We start from the raw sequence: 16001 nt of genomic DNA, 5'->3' as shown, positions 1-16001 counted from the left end.
TATCTTTATGAGCTCTATCTAACTCTTTTTTGAAAGAATCCAGAGAATTGGCCTCCACTGCCTTCTGAGGCAGAGCATTCCACAGAACCACAACCCTCTGTATGAAAAGGTTTTTCCTCAACTCCATTCTAAATTGTCTACCCTTTATTCTTAAACTGTAGCCTCTGGTTCTGGACTCCCCCAACATCGGGAATATGTTTCCTGCCTCTAGTGTGTCCAATCCCTTAATAATCTTATATGTTTCAATCAGATCCCCTCTCATCCTTCTAAAATTCCAGTGTATACAACCCCACTGGCTCCAATCTTTCAACGTATGACAGTTCCGCCATCCTGGGAATTAACCTCGTGAACCTACACTGCACTCCCTCAATAGCTAGAGTGTCCTTCCTCAAATTTGGAGACCAAAACTATACACAATATTCCAGGTGTGGTCTCACCAGGGCCCTGTACAACTGCAGAAGGACCTCTTTGCTCCTATACTCAATTCCCCTTGTTATGAAGGCCAGCATGCCATTAAGCTTTCTTCACTGCCTGTTGTACCTGCATGCTTGCTTTCAGTGACTGATGTACAAGAACACCTAGATCTCGTTATACTTCCCCTTTTCCTAACTTGACACCATTCCAGATAGTAATCTGCCTTCCTGTTCTTGCCACCAAAGTGGATAACCTCACATTTATCCATATTAATCTGCATCTGCCCACTCACCCAACTTGTCCAAGTCACCCTGCATTCTCATAACATCCTCCTCACATTTCACACTGCCACCCAGTTGCAAATTTGCTAATGTTACTTTTAATCCCAAATATCTAATAACAATCCGCTGCAAGGTATTGTAAAAATCGGTGCCTTAATGGTTAGCTTAAAAGTAGCTGATCATAGGGAAAAAAAATCAGAGGTAATGGAGTGAGTCAAGAACACAACTTCACTCCATGAGCTCTACCTGAAGTCTCAACTTTTAATCCCTTCATCTAAATCATTAGTATATATTGTAAATAGGTGCGGTCCCAGCTATAATACATCCAAAATTAGGCATATTCAAGAGGTAATTTTTAACCACATAATCTGCTTTTAAATCTATATTTAAACTTCAGGAAGCTCCATTTATGGATGCATCTAAAGGCTACTAGTCACTGGCAGCCAACCAGAAAAAGCCCCTTTGTTTTGCCTTCTGTCAATCAGCCAATCTTCAACTCATGCTAGTATCTTTCCAGTAATTCCACGGGCCCTTGTATTGTTCAGCAGCCTCATGTGTGGCACCTTGTCAAAGGTCTTCAGAAGATCCAAGTAACCAACATGCATTTTTGTCTATCCTGCCTGTTATTTCCTCTAAGAATTCTAACAGGCTAATTTGTCAGGCAAGATTTCACGTACCCTGAAAGCTCATCCTTAACAATGGACTCTAACATCTTGCCAACCGCTGAAGTCAGGAGAACTGTTCTATAAATTCCTTTCTTCTGCTTCCCTCCCTTTTTAAAGTGACATTTGAAAACGTCCATTCCTCGGGAACCATTCCAGAATCTAATAATTCTTGAAAGATCACTGCTATTGCTTCCACAGTCTCTTCAGCCATCTCTTTCAAAACCCTCAAGTTTAGGCCATCTGGTGCAGGTGACTTATCTACATACCTTAAGATTTTTCAGCTTCCCAAACACCTCCTCCTTAGTAACAGCACCCACACTCACTTCTGCACCCCCGGCCCCCTGCTAACACTCCTGAATTTCTGGCAAGCTGCTGGTGTCTTCCACAGTGAGGACTGCTATAAAGTACTTATTCAGTTCATCCACCATTGTTTTGTTCCCCATTACCTCTCCAGCATAATTTTCCAGCAGTCCAATGTTCACTCTTGCTTCTCTTTTACTCAAAAAATCTTTTGGTATCTTCTTTTATATTATCAGCTATCTTACCTTCATAATTCATCTTTTCTCTCATTGTTTTTATAGTTGCCCATTGTTTTTTAAAAGCTTTCCGATCCTCTTGTTTTCCACTAATTTTTCCTGTATTATATGCGCTCTCTCTTTTGTTTTCTGACTTCCTTTGACTTTAATTTCCCTTGTCAGCCATGGTTGCCTCATTCTCCCTTTGGAATACTTCTTCATCTTTGGAATGAAGCAATCTTTCATCTTCCAAATTACTCCCAGAAACTCCAGTAAATGGTGCTTAACCATCATCTCTGCGAGTGAACTCTTCCAATCAACTTTGGACAGCTCCTCCCTCATGTCTCTGTAGTTACCTTTGCTCAACTGTAATACCGACACATTCAATTTTAACTTCATCTCAAACTGCAGAGTGAATTCTATCATATTATAATCACTGTTTCCTGAGAGTTCCTTAATTTTATACTGGCTAAACAAATCTGGCTTATTGCACACCAGCCAATCCAGAATTGCCTTTTCTCCAGTGGATTTGACCAGAAGCTTCTTTAAAAAGCTTATCTCATAGGCATCCCACCAATTCCTTCTCTTGGGATCCAGCACCAAACTGATTTTTCCAATCTACTTGCAAACTTAAACCCCCCCCCCCCGATTATCGCATGTAGCCCTTTTTACATGTATTTCCATCTCCCGCTGTAATTTGGAACTGAAATCCTGGCTACCGTTTGCCCGCCTTTATATAACTCCCATCAGGGTCTTTTTACCCTCGCAATTTCTCAACTCTATCCACATGGATTCTACATCTTCTGATCCAATGTCACTTATTTCAAAGGATTTAATTTCATTTCATTACCAGAAAGCCACCCATCCCTCTGCCCACCTGCCTGTCATTTTGATACGATGTTTTCACTTGGATGTTAAGCTCCCAGCCGTGATCTTCCATCAACAGCAACATCATGCCTGCCAATTTCTAACTGGCTACAACATCATCCACCTTATCTTGTTTACTGTGTGCAATCACGTAGAACACCTTCAGTCCTGCATCAATTTTGTCTGCATGTTGCCCAATGTTAAATTCTTATCCCCTTCCAAACTTTTTATCTTATTCTTTATTCTGGAGACTTCAGTAATCTCTCCTGCGCTCTCCTTCCCTTTTACTTTATCAATACTGTTCTAAGTTGTTGATCGCACCCACTCCTACTATTTAACTTAACAGTCTATCCACAGCCCTGTTTATGTGATTTGTTAAGATACGGACTCAGTATGGTCTAGGTGGAACCCATTCTATCAGAACAGCTCCCTTCTTCTGCAATACTCCAGCAACTGGTGCTGGAGTAACCATCATCTCTGCAAGTGAACTCTTCCAATGAACTTTGCACAGCTCCTCCATTGCTCATGTCCTATGAATTCAAACCCACTTCTCCTACACCAATCCTTGAGCCATGAATTTAGGTCTCTGATCTTATTAATCTGGTGGCAATTTGCATGTGGCTCAGGTAACAATCCAGAAATTATTAGCTTTTTGGCTCTGTGTTTTAATTTAGGCCATAGTTGCTCAAATTCCTTCAGCAGAACCTCTTTCTGTATTCTTCCTACATCACTGGTACTAACACAGACCATGACAACTGGATCTTTCCCCTCTCACTCCCATGTAGAGACAGAAACAAAAGTTTATACATAGGAATTCCAGCAGAACATCAGCGACTCGGCCAAGCAACACCGCAAGACAAATCATTCTCAAAACACAAGGACCCCATGAAAAGCGCTAATCAGGAGTCTGCTTTAAATAGTTACAGTGTGTGGAAAACCCATGCCAGTCAGAATAAACTTGACAACATTAAACCGAAAGCTAAGGGTTTAACGGCCCTCATTAAGAGAACAATTAGCAAATACAGGTGCTCTCAAAACTTGTGAGTCCAGTGCTCACAGGCCCACAGGGCTCATGACAGTATCACTCAATGATCATATTAATTTGCATGAAGGTTTGTGCATGAAACTAATAAAATGAAGTGATGTTTTTATCAAATACGTTAAACAAGTTGTTAAATAGAGGTTAGCACTTTGATGAGTAAAGGATCTAGTTTACTCACCGTGTCTTTCAACTTTAAATTGATCTCTTTGATCATTCAATCCTATAAGTCTTTGCAAATATATTGTCTGTTCAGTATTGTTCACCTTAATCATTAATAAAGTTTTATTATCTACAAAGGCCTTTTCTAGAAGGAAGTTTTCAGTGACGTTATACTGATTTATCTCATCTTCTACTGAATAAATCCACTGTACTACAGACTGCAGCAGCTGAGTTTCTTTCAATTGTACCATATTCTCCTGCAGTTTGCAAAGTAAGAGTTCTATATGCAGTGCCGCATACAGAATCTCAAAGTGAGGTCCACTTAGTTCAATGAATACATTCATTTCATTTATTGTCTCTTCCATCGTTATCTCTTCTCTGATCCCAAGGGCAGATAAGACTTTATGTTCATATTCCGAGAAATAAATGAGGTTTCTATTTTCTATGATGAGATAGCCTTGGTCAGATAGAATGGTACAATTGATCCAAGTCTGTGCACATTCTAGAAAAGGATAATCTTTACCACAAAGTTTAATGCTTCGTTCAGTCCTTCCTTCCTGTTCAAGAAAAGGCATTGAATCTATATAAAAAAAAATCACAAAATGGTAAAGCTTATAATCAGGTTAAAATGGAAAAACATTTTTATTCTAAGGCTTCTTAGTTTAACCTGGGTGATGGGGCCCCATCAGTAAGGACCCCATCACCCAGGACATGCCATCTTCTCATTGCTACCATCAGGAAGGCCCACACTCAATGATTCAGAAACAGCTTCTCTCCCTCTGCCATCTGATTTCTAAATGGACATTGAACCCATGAACACTAGACCTCCCTACTTTTTTTATTTCTATTTTTTCACTACATATTTAATTCAACTAAAATTGCTAACTCTTCTACTTTTCCTACATACAGGACAGAATTTTATTACTGAGTGGCATTCAAATCATGTATACTTATTCAGAACAAAATAGTCAAGACTGGAGATCACCGGTCTTATCTGCTCTTCTTATCCCAAATACCTAGCTTCATAATTTAATGACACTTTCACTGGTCGGTCATGGCAATTTTTTCTACAGAAGTGGTTTGCCATTGCTTTCTTCTGGGGAGTGTCTTTACAACACGGGTGACCCCAGCCATTATCAATACTCTTCAGAGATTGTCTGCCAGAGGTTGCATGACTGATTTCTGATTTGCACCATCCACCATCTGCTCCCACGACGTCACATGATGGTGATCGGTGGGATGGGAGGGTGCTACGCCAAAGTTCTACACCTTGCCCAAAGGCTCAAGAAGGGATTGTACAGTCTGGCCAAGTGAAATAGGAATTGATATGGGAGGTGAGGGGAGTAATGAACTAGAAGTATTATATATGAATGCACGGAGTATAAGAAATAAAGTGGACGAGCTTGAGGCTTAGTTGGAAATTGGTAAGTATGATGTTGTGGGAATAACAGAGACATGGCTTCAAGTGGACAGGGCCTGGGAAATGAATATTCAAGGGTATATGTCCTATCGAAAGGACAGACTGATGGGCAGAGGGGGTGGGGTGGCTCTGTTGGTAAGGAATGATATTCAGTCCCTTGCGAGGGGGGACATAGAATCAGGAGACGTAGAGTCAGTATGGATAGAACTGAGAAATTCTAAGGGTAGAAAGACCCTAATGGGAGTTATCTACAGGTGCCCAAACAGTAGTCTGGATGTAGGGTGTAAGTTGAATCAAGAGTTAAAATTGGCATGTCGCAAAGGTAATGCTACAGTTGTTATGGGGGATTTCAACACGCAGGTAGACTGGAGGAATCAGGTTGGTACTGGACCCCAAGAAAGGGAGTTTGTGGAGTCCCTCCGAGATGGATGCTTAGAACAGCTTGTACTGGAGCCTACCAGAGAGAACGCAATTCTAGATTTGGTGTTGTGCAATGAACCGGATTTGATCAGGGACCTCGAGGTAAAGGAGCCATTAGGAGGTAGTGACCATAATATGATAAGTTTTAATCTACAATTTGAGAGGGAGAAGGGAAACTCGGAAGTGTCAGTATTACCGTTGAACAAAGGGAACTATGGTGCTATGAGGGAGGAGCTGGCCAAAGTTCAATAGAACAATACCCTAGCAGGGATGACAGTGGAACAGCAATGGCAAGTGTTTCTGGGAATAATGCAGAAGGTGCAGGATCAGTTCATTCCAAAGAGGAAGAAAGATCCTAAGGGGAGGCTGTGGCTGACAAGGGAAGTAATGGTCAGTATAAAAATAAAAGAGAAGTATAACATAGCAAAGACGAGTGGGAAGCTGGAGGATTGGGAAACTTTTAAAGAGCAACAGAAGGTAACTAAAAAGGCAATACGCGGAGAAAAAAATGAGGTATGAAGGTAAACTAGCCAAGAATATAAAGGAGGATAGTAAAAGCTTCTTTAGGTATGTGAAAAGGAAAAAAAATAGTTAAGACCAAAATTGGGCCCTTGAAGACAGAAGCGGGTGAATTTATTATGGGGAGCAAGGAAATGGCAGACGAGTTGAACAGGTACTTTGGATCTGTCTTCACTAGGGAAGACACAAACAATCTCCCAGATGTAATAGTGGCCAAAGGACCTAGGGTAATGGATGAAATGAAGGAAATTTATATTAGGCAGGAGATGGTGTTGGACAGACTGTTGGGTCTGAAGGCTGATATGTCCCCGTGTCGTGATGGTCTGCAGCTCAGGGTACTGAAGGAGGTGGCGTTAGAAATAGTGGACGCATTGGTAATCCCTTTCCAATGTTCTATAGATTCAGGATCAGTTCCTGTGGATTGGAGGGTGGCTAATGTTGTCCCTCTCTTCAGGAAGGGAGGAAGAGAGAAAACAGGGAGTTAAAGACCAGTTAGCCTGACGTCGGTGGTGGGAAAGATGCTGGGGTCAATTATAAAAGATGAAATTGTGACACATCTGGATAGCAGTAACAGGATCGGTCCGAGTCAGCATGGATTTACGAAGGGGAAATCGTGCTTGACTAATCTTCTGGAATTTTTTGAGGATGTAACTATGAAAATGGACAAGGGAGAGCCAGTGGATGTAGTGTACCTGGACTTTCAGAAAGCCTTTGATAAAGTCCCACATAGGAGATTAGTGGGCAAAATTAGGGCACATGGTATTGGGGGCAGAGTACTGACATGGAATGAAAATTGGCTGGCTGACAGAAAACAAAGAGTAGCGATTAACGGGTCCCTTTCGGAATGGCAGGCGGTGACCAGTGGGGTACCCCAGGGTTCAGTGCTGGGACCGCAGCTGTTTACAATATATGTTAATGATTTAGATGAGGGAATTAAAAGTAACATTAGCAAATTTGCCGATGACACAAAGCTGGGTGGCAGTGTGAAATGTGAGGAGGATGTTATGAGAATGCAGGGTGACTTGGACAGGCTGGGTGAGTGGGCAGATGCAGTTTAATGTGGATAAATGTGAGGTTATCCACTTTGGTGGTAAGAACAGGAAGGCAGATTATTATCTAAATGGAGTTAAGTTAGGAAAAGGGGAAGTACAACGAGATCTAGGTGTTCTTGTGCATCAGTCACTGAAAGCAAGCATGCAAGTACAGCAGGCAGTGAAGAAAGCTAATGGCATGCTGGCCTTCATAACAAGGGGAATTGAGTATAAGAGCAAAGAGGTCCTTCTGCAGCTGTACAGGGCCCTGATGTGACCACACCTGGAGTACTGTGTGCAGTTTTGGTCTCCAAATTTGAGGAAGGACATTCTTGCTATCAAGGGAGTGCAGCGTAGGTTCACAAGGTTAATTCCCGGGATGGCGGGACTGTCATTTGTTGAAAGATTGGAGCGACTGGGCTTGTTATACACTGGAATTTAGAAGGCTGAGAGGGGATCTTATTGAAACATATAAGATTACTAAAGGATTGGACACGCTGGAGGCAGGAGGCATGTTCCCACTGATGGGTGAGTCCAGAACCAGAGGCCACAGTTTAAGAATAAGGGGTAGGCCATTTAGAACGGAGTTGAGGAAAAATTTTTTTCACCCAGAGAGTGGTGGATATATGGAATGCTCCACCCCAGAAGGCTGTGGAGGCCATGTCTCTGGATGCTTTTAAGAAAGAGATGGATAGAGCTCTTAAAGATAGAGGAATCAAAGGTTATGGGGATAAGGCAGGAACTGGATACTGATGGTGGATGATCAGCCATGATGACAGTGAATGGTGGTGCTGGCTCAAAGGGCCGAATGGCCTACTCCTGCACCTATTGTCTATTGTTTATCGTGACCTGCAGGCGAGTGGAAGGAAGGAATGCCTTACAGCTCCTTTGGAAGAAATGTATCTCCACCCTGCCACCCAATTTATACTCAATGCCCTATCCGATGAAGATGAACATGCCATAGACCATTTTCTTCATCTTGTCTACCATTTTCTATACTACCTGCTGCCTTTTCTTATTGGATATCAAAGGAAATAAAAATTTGCTTCACCACGTGTCTGTCTTTTGTTCAGAATGCAAACTGTATCCAATTCCTATATGAATATTTTTTCTTATTTTGTTAACTTACCAATTATTGATGGAAGTTTTGGACTTTCTTGAGATTGTTGCTTGTGTCTGGCAAATGTCTGCAGAAATGCCTAAACACATGACATAGAACATAGAATCAGAATCACACTGGACCCCCTACAATTCACCTACCAACACAACGGGTCAACGGATGACACAATAGCCACAGCTCTACATACCGTCCTTACACATCTGGAGAAGAGGGATGCTTATGTGAGAATGTCGTTCTTGGACTACAGTTCAGCTCTTAACACCATAGTTCCTTCCAGACTCGACAGGAAACTCAGAGACCTTGGCCTTCACCCTGCCTTGTGTAACTGGATCCTGGACTTCCTGTCAGATTACCAGCAGGTGGTAAGAGTGGGCTTCCTCACCTCTGCCCCTCTGACCCTCAACACAGGTGCCCCACAGGGCTGTGTCCTAAGCTCCCTCATTTACTCTCTGTATACCCATAACTGTGTCACCACCTACAGCTCCAATCTGCTAATTAAATTTGCTGAAGATACTACACTGATTGGCCTAATCTCAAATAATAATGAGGCAGCCTACAGAGAAAAAGTCATCACCCTGATGCAGTGCTGTCAAGAAAACAACCTCTTCCTCAATGTCACAAAAACAAAGGAGCTGGTTGTGGACTACAGGAGGAATGGAGAGAGACTAACCCCTATTGACACCAATCTATCCGGGGTTGAGAGGGTGAACAGCTTTAAGTTCCTTGGCATAAACATCATCGAGGATCTCACGTGGTCTGTACATACTGACTGTGTGGTAAACAAGGCACAACAGCACCTCTTTCACCTCAGACGGTTGAAGTTTGGTATGGGCCCCCAAATCCTAAGGATTTTCTACAGGGGCACAGTTGATAACATCCTGACTGGCTGCATCACTGCCTGGTACGGGAACCGTACTTCCCTCAATCATAAGACTCTGCAGAGAGTGGTGCGGACAGCCCAGCACATCTGTAGATGTGAACTTCCCACTATTCAGGATGTTTACAAAGAGAGGTGGGTAAAAAGGTCCCAAAGTATCATTGGGGACCCAAGTCACCCCAACCACAAACTGTTCCAGCTGCTACCATCCAGGAAACGGTACCACATCCTAAAAGCCAGGACCAACAGGCTCTGGGACAGCTTCTTCCACCAGGCCATCAGACTGATTAATTCATGCTGATACAATCGTATTTCTATGTTATACTGATTGTCCCTTTTAATATATTATTTATTATAAATTATAAATTGCACATTGCACATTTAGATGAAGACGTAACAAATATTTTTACTCCTCATGTATATGATGGCTGTAAGTAATAGTCAATTCAATCAGGTTTAATATTGGCAAACAGCATGTCGTGAAGTTTATGAACTTTGTGGCAAAAGTACAATGCAATATATGATAAATATAGAAAAAACTGAATTACAGTAATTATATATTTGTATATTAAATAATTATGTTACAATAAGTAAGGCAAAAACAGAAATTTAAAAAGTAGTGAGACAGTGTTCATGTGTTCAATGTCCATTTAGAAATTGGATGGCAGGGGGAAAGAAACTTCTTTTTTCGTGTGGGTTCTTTCGGGTTTCTTTGTTTTGTGGCTGCCTTTTAGCAGATGAATCTCAAGCTTGTAAAATCTATACACTCTGATAATAGATGTACTTTGAACTCTAAATATCCCTCAGGGCAATAAGAGTTTGCTCCATTTCACCATTTATTCTGGAACCGTGCAAGTTGCTTGCACATAATTTAAGTACAATCTACATTGTCTGTCAAATTGGAAACACGCTTGTTAACCACACATGTGGGAAGCATGCACAACACATTATTTGAGCATCAAATTACGAAGTAAATTTTATCATCAGAGTACGTATATGTCACCACATACAACCCCTAAATTAATTTTCCTGTGGGCATTCTCATCAATCTATAGAATTGTAACTTTAACAGGATCAATGAACGATCAACCAGAGTCCAGAAGACAACAAACTAATCAAAAGCAAATATAATTAAATGGCAATAAATAACAAGAACATGAAATAGCAAGATAAAGAGTCCTTCAGGTAAGATCAGTGTTTGTGGGAGCATTTCAGTGGATGGGCAAGTGAGTGTAGCTATCCTCTTTTGTTCAAGAGCCTGATGATTGAGGGGTAGTAACTGTTCTTGAATCTGCTGGTGATATTTCTAAATATATAAATTCAATTACAAACCTTGAAGTGAAATAAACAAAAGCTTGAGCTTTGTAGTGTGAGTGTTAGCAATTATAGAAATTAATAATATGAAACATATTATCAGATTTGCTTAATACTACATTACCTCGTAAATTTCAGTTTCTTCTGGATGAAGCACAAAATAAACAGTAGCAAGTTTGCTTTGTTTGTTCAATTCTATGAAGTTCATCAATATTTCAGTGAAAAGTTTAGCCATCTTCCTTGGGTGAAGCGATAATTTAGTATCGGTTGTTACAGGAACTGCAATTGAACAAACTTCATCTTCTTCCGCAAGCTCCAAGCATCTACAAATAACCGTCTTTAAAAACTTTAAAGAAAAAAAAGTATCTCAGTACAAAAACATTCAATAAAATGATAAATTTATGGTTAAAATATACCATGACAACATTTTACCTTTTCAGATTCGAGATTTGAATTTGGAGAAAACACAACATGGTACACATATTTGCAATTCAAAAGAAATCCTGATGTTTTTAACACTTCTCCTAAAGGCAATAATTCCATTTTTGTAATTCTACGAAGCTCCTTTTGAAGCTCAGGGCCAGCTTTTTCTCCAATAGCTTTAGAAACTCTGATCACATCCAGGTTTAGATCCCTTGAAATGGCATTCACAATCACATCAGTCTGTTTTAAGGCAAAATGATTCAAGAAGTCATCTCTTTAATCTCTTCAGATTCTTGATACTAACTAGATCATCTTCCTATAAACACTCTAAAATATTTAAATAAAAACAACTAGAACTTATTACCCAAATGCAGTTGCAGTTAGACCTCCCACAAGAGTCTGAGAAACAGACGCGATATGGAACTAATTCAAGTATCTTGCAGTAATCGTTCTTCCTTATCCTTATTGACCATCGCTGAAGCCGTCAGTGCAGGAGTTGAGTGGGCGAAGCGGTCCCGACCCTCCAAGCAGACCATTGCCTTTGTCAGAGCTGGGGAGCAGCCAATACCTGCCAAAAGGACATCTGCAGGCATTCTGACCTCTGCAAGGGACTGGCAGCCGTTGGTGGACCTCGAAGGGCAGCTGAAGTTCCCCAACCATATCGCAGCCACCACCCTGCGACCAGACATTGTCCTAGTGTCTGAGTCTACTAAGCAAGTGGTGCTGCTGGAGCTGACAGCCCCATGGGAAGATAGCTTGGAGGAGGCCTTTGAAAGGAAGCTCTCCAAGTACGCAGGACTGGTGAGCAACTGTCAGCAGGCTGGAGGGAGAGCGAGGTGTCTCCCAGTGGAGGTTGGTTGTAGGGGATTCGTAGCCCATTCTTTAGTTAGAGCCTTCAGCATTTTGGGCATCGAGGGAGAGAGGAAGAGGAGAGCCATCCGCAGTACCACCGATGCGGCAGAGAGGGCCTCAAGATGGCTGTGGCTCAAAAGAGGGCAGCCATGGAGTCATAAGTAGCTAGCCATCTGGACACAAGCTGAGGTCTGATCAGCCCCGGCTGGGTCACCTGGAGGAGGTTGTATGATGTTGAAAGACCCGAAACACCCGATGATTCCAGGAATATCACTGAAGATGTGTCCAGAAGCATCAATAGATGTATGTACACAGCAGAACCCTCATTGTTCCCTGTGTAAGTAACTTGGTACATACCCTTGAAGGGCAAAGCCAGCTAATTATCAGGTATCAGCTGATGTGCTGTTATCAGGGTGCATATCCCAAAACTACAGCATCTATCTCCTAGAAGGCATGGACAGCAGGTGCACAGGAACAGCAGAATCCCCTCCAAATCACATCATCTGAAGTGAAAATATGTTATTAGTCCTTTATCAGGATGCTGGGGTGGAGATACGTCTCTAACAAAGAAGGTGTAAAATGTTCCTTCCCTCCGCTAGCCTGCAGGTCACCTTTGGGCAAGGTGTAGCATCTGCTTAGCCCCCCAGATCAGGGTCACGTGAAGCCATGGGAGCAGGTGGTGGATGGTTGTATCAGCAGCCGGTGCAGATCAAAAGTCCTCATTATGCGACCACTGATGCCAGGCAGACAATCTCCGAAGAGTATTGATAATGTCTTGGGTCACCCGTCTTGGAAAGACACTGCCCAGAAGGTGGCAATGGCAAACCACTTCTGCAGAAAAATTATGGCCGTAGACCATGGTCATATGACTTGGTGCATAAAGATGATGATTCCTTTATGATTGCCAATTTAAAATCATGAATTGTTTTTTCCGCAGAAGCTCTCTGAGTGTAATTTTGCAGCTTTTTAAAATGGTGGCTCTATGGCAGCTACAAAAGAATGGGCAATTACTACAAGTGTAGGAGCCATGCATCTGTTTTCTCTCTGCATTGTATTCTGTGGTGCACATTGATAACATTAATTATGGTAACTAGTCACGTGAGGGGGGACATTGTAAAAGCAAAGGGAATAGGTCATATATTCATGCTTTGTTCGTCACAGTTTGGTTCCAGGAACGCTTAATTACATTACATTGCATAGTTTTGCTCATTGCTAATAAAGGATCAAATACAGTTCTTCAACTTTGTGGAACATTATTATTGGATTGATCGGAGGGCACACCATACAAGGATAACTACCCATGTAGTCACCAACAGCAGCACTAGTTTGTTAGAAAAAATGCTACTACTAGCTCTGTAAGTCTTGGACATATTATGACAAAGAATATAATAAAGTAATGAATTTACTTATGCCATACAAATGCAGGTCACTATTTTACTTCAGGTATTTACGTCTACATTCTCTAACTTAGAAAGCAGGGCAGTTCAGCACACACTTCCTGCTTGACATCATCATCACCATCATTATGTGCCATATCGTATGACATGGGTGGTCATTGTCTTTTACCATGATTGTTCTTGGCAAATTTTTCCGCAGAAGTGGTTTACTTCTGAGCAGTGTCTTTACAAGAGAGGTAACCCCAGGCTTTATCAATACTCTTCAGAGATTGTCCGCTGGCATCAGGGATCGCATAAGGAGGACTTGTGAGATGCACCAGCTGCTCAAACGACCATCCACCACCGGCTCCCATGGCTTCATGTGATCCTGATCTGGGAGCTAAGCAGGCGCTACACCTTGCCCAAGGATGACCTGCAAGCTAGCGGAGAGAAGGAGCACCTTATACTTCCTTTAGTAGAGTCACATCTCCATCCCACCACTCAGCTTGACATAGTATGCTCTCAATAAACACAAAGCCATCTGGAAAATAGGTATTTCATGTCTTCAATTCTGTGCCATCATACCACTGTGCCAGATAACCTTTCTTAGAATTGTAAGTCCAATCCTGGTTAACAAAATTCATTAGCTTAGAGAAACCAGGTGAAGAACACCAGCTCACAGCACAGCTCACTACTCTGAAATTAGGAATACCCAGCTACAAGAGGATCCGCCGGGTGAAAGTGAACAATAATAAGCTCACAGAACTCAATCCTTCTACATCAACTACCTATTATACAACTTGTATAATAGCCTTGTTCATATGTAAATGAGGTTTTAATTTCTAAAATGAATTCTTAAAGTTTCTACCAGCTGTACTCATCTTTGTAATAGGAAATTATTTTCATAACTCATTGCAGATTTAGTAGTTTGTTTGTTTCTAACTTGTTCACATATACAGGTTAATTATTCCCAATGGATTCCATAGTATGAATGGGCTTTGTACATGGAAGCTGTCCAGCCCCTGAGATAACTGCAGCTCCTATTAACTCCATGTCACATACTTGCACAAAGTTCTAACTTACAACTTCAAAAATAAAAATATGCCTTAATATAACTGGGAAGTATCTTCCTGGGCCACAAAAATTTAATGTTATGTGAGAATGTTTACAATTAATAATCTAAATTATGTTTTTCATAGAACAGAGGAAACCTTGTTGTTGAATTACGTCTTACTGACAAGAAAACTGTATAGTAGACAAGTACTCCCCTTAGCAAGAAAATTCTGACTTGTTGCAAATTTCCACAAATCATATCTCCTTCAGATGGCCAGGATCCCTTCAGGCCAAAAATGCATGTGATCACCATATGAACCATAAGACCATAAGACTTAGGAGCAGAATTGGGCCATTTGGCTCACAAGTCTTCTCAACCATTCCATCATAGAGTACATCAAAGAAACAGGGCCTTTAGCATATCTAGTCCATGCCGAAAGCATTTATACTGCCTTCTCCCATCGACCTGGGACCTACTCACATATCTCCTTAGATAGCCAGGAGGCTGAAGTCTTATAATTTCATTCCTCCAGTCCTCCATTTCCAGAAACTGGCAACTAATCAAATTGGTTACAAGTGTAAGCTTCTAAGTAGTATCAGTATCAGTACAAGTACTGTATCAGTGCAGGTCTTGGTGGGATGAATCAATTAATTCACTTCAGTATATTAAGTGAGAATGTGACAGAAAGCATTCAATGAATCCTTTTTTATCAATCTAATCCAGTGTGCAAGATTTACCAAATGCCAAACTTTTCACCTGGAACTAATTCACAAAAACAGGATATGCTGTATGTATTGAATCCTTTGCAATATGTATTTAGCTCTATAACTTAATATTATCTAAGGTTTCTTAAGTTTGTCATACCCAGGGGAGGTAGTGGGGATAAGCTCCCACTACCCATTAAATGCTCCCAATGGCATACGTGTCAAATAGCCTCCAACAACCAAGTTCAGTTCCTGGCCTTCACGCAGAAATGTTTCTGCTGACAGAAGGGGCAAAGGTGACTTCAGGCACATTGGGCTCATCAGTTGTAGTTGGCAACTCATCTTGGAGAAGGAAAACGCTCAAAGCAAACCTCCACTGGTTTGCAGCTATACCGACTCATGATGAAGGCTTTGGGAGTAAACCCTGAGGAAAACTCTGGAGATGTAGTCACTAAGGCAGTCCTACTGTATGTTGAGTTCAATGCTATCTGACAATTCCTCTGACACCGCTGGTGCCAAATTATTTCAGTCTCTTTGGATTCATCAACTATGTGGAGAGGTGGGGCCTGCTGCATGGGCAACAGCTTGCCCTAGCTTGCAGATCATGTAGACGGCTCAGACACATTATCCATGGTTGACCCCGACAACTGGAGGGCCTCAATATTATCCCTCTGTGATTATACGGAGAAATATCCTGAACCACGATCATTTATACAAGTACAGTATAGTGCTTAAATTCTATTCAATAACAAATATGTTTTGAACCAAGAGAAAATCTGCAATTGCTGGAAATCCAAGCAACACACACAAAATGCTGGAGGAGCTCAGCAGGCCAGGCAGTACCTATGGAAAAGAATACAGTCGACGTTTCGGGCCGAGACCCTTCAGCAGGATTTGCTTTATTCTATTGGAATAAATCAATGGATTACATAAAGATATATTTATGAC

At 41.5% G+C, this 16001-nt stretch overlaps 1 protein-coding gene across 1 annotated transcript in view; it reads right to left on the bottom strand.

The window, feature by feature from the left end:
* Positions 1-16001, bottom strand: part of parp9 (poly(ADP-ribose) polymerase family member 9) — a 64338-nt gene that overhangs the window by 15512 nt on the left and 32825 nt on the right. The window contains exons 5-8 of the mRNA XM_063052450.1: positions 11077-11307; positions 10769-10990; positions 8463-8532; positions 3963-4523 (exon numbers count right to left, since the gene is read on the bottom strand). Of these exons, the coding sequence (XP_062908520.1) occupies positions 3963-4523; positions 8463-8532; positions 10769-10990; positions 11077-11307 (1084 nt within the window). The remainder of the gene's footprint in view (positions 1-3962; positions 4524-8462; positions 8533-10768; positions 10991-11076; positions 11308-16001) is intronic.

The sequence above is a fragment of the Mobula hypostoma genome, chromosome 6 (assembly GCF_963921235.1).
Source record: "Mobula hypostoma chromosome 6, sMobHyp1.1, whole genome shotgun sequence".
NCBI classification, from domain to species: Eukaryota; Metazoa; Chordata; class Chondrichthyes; order Myliobatiformes; family Myliobatidae; genus Mobula; species Mobula hypostoma.
Note: the sequence above shows the minus strand (reverse complement) of the source record. Positions and strands in the feature narration are given on the sequence as shown.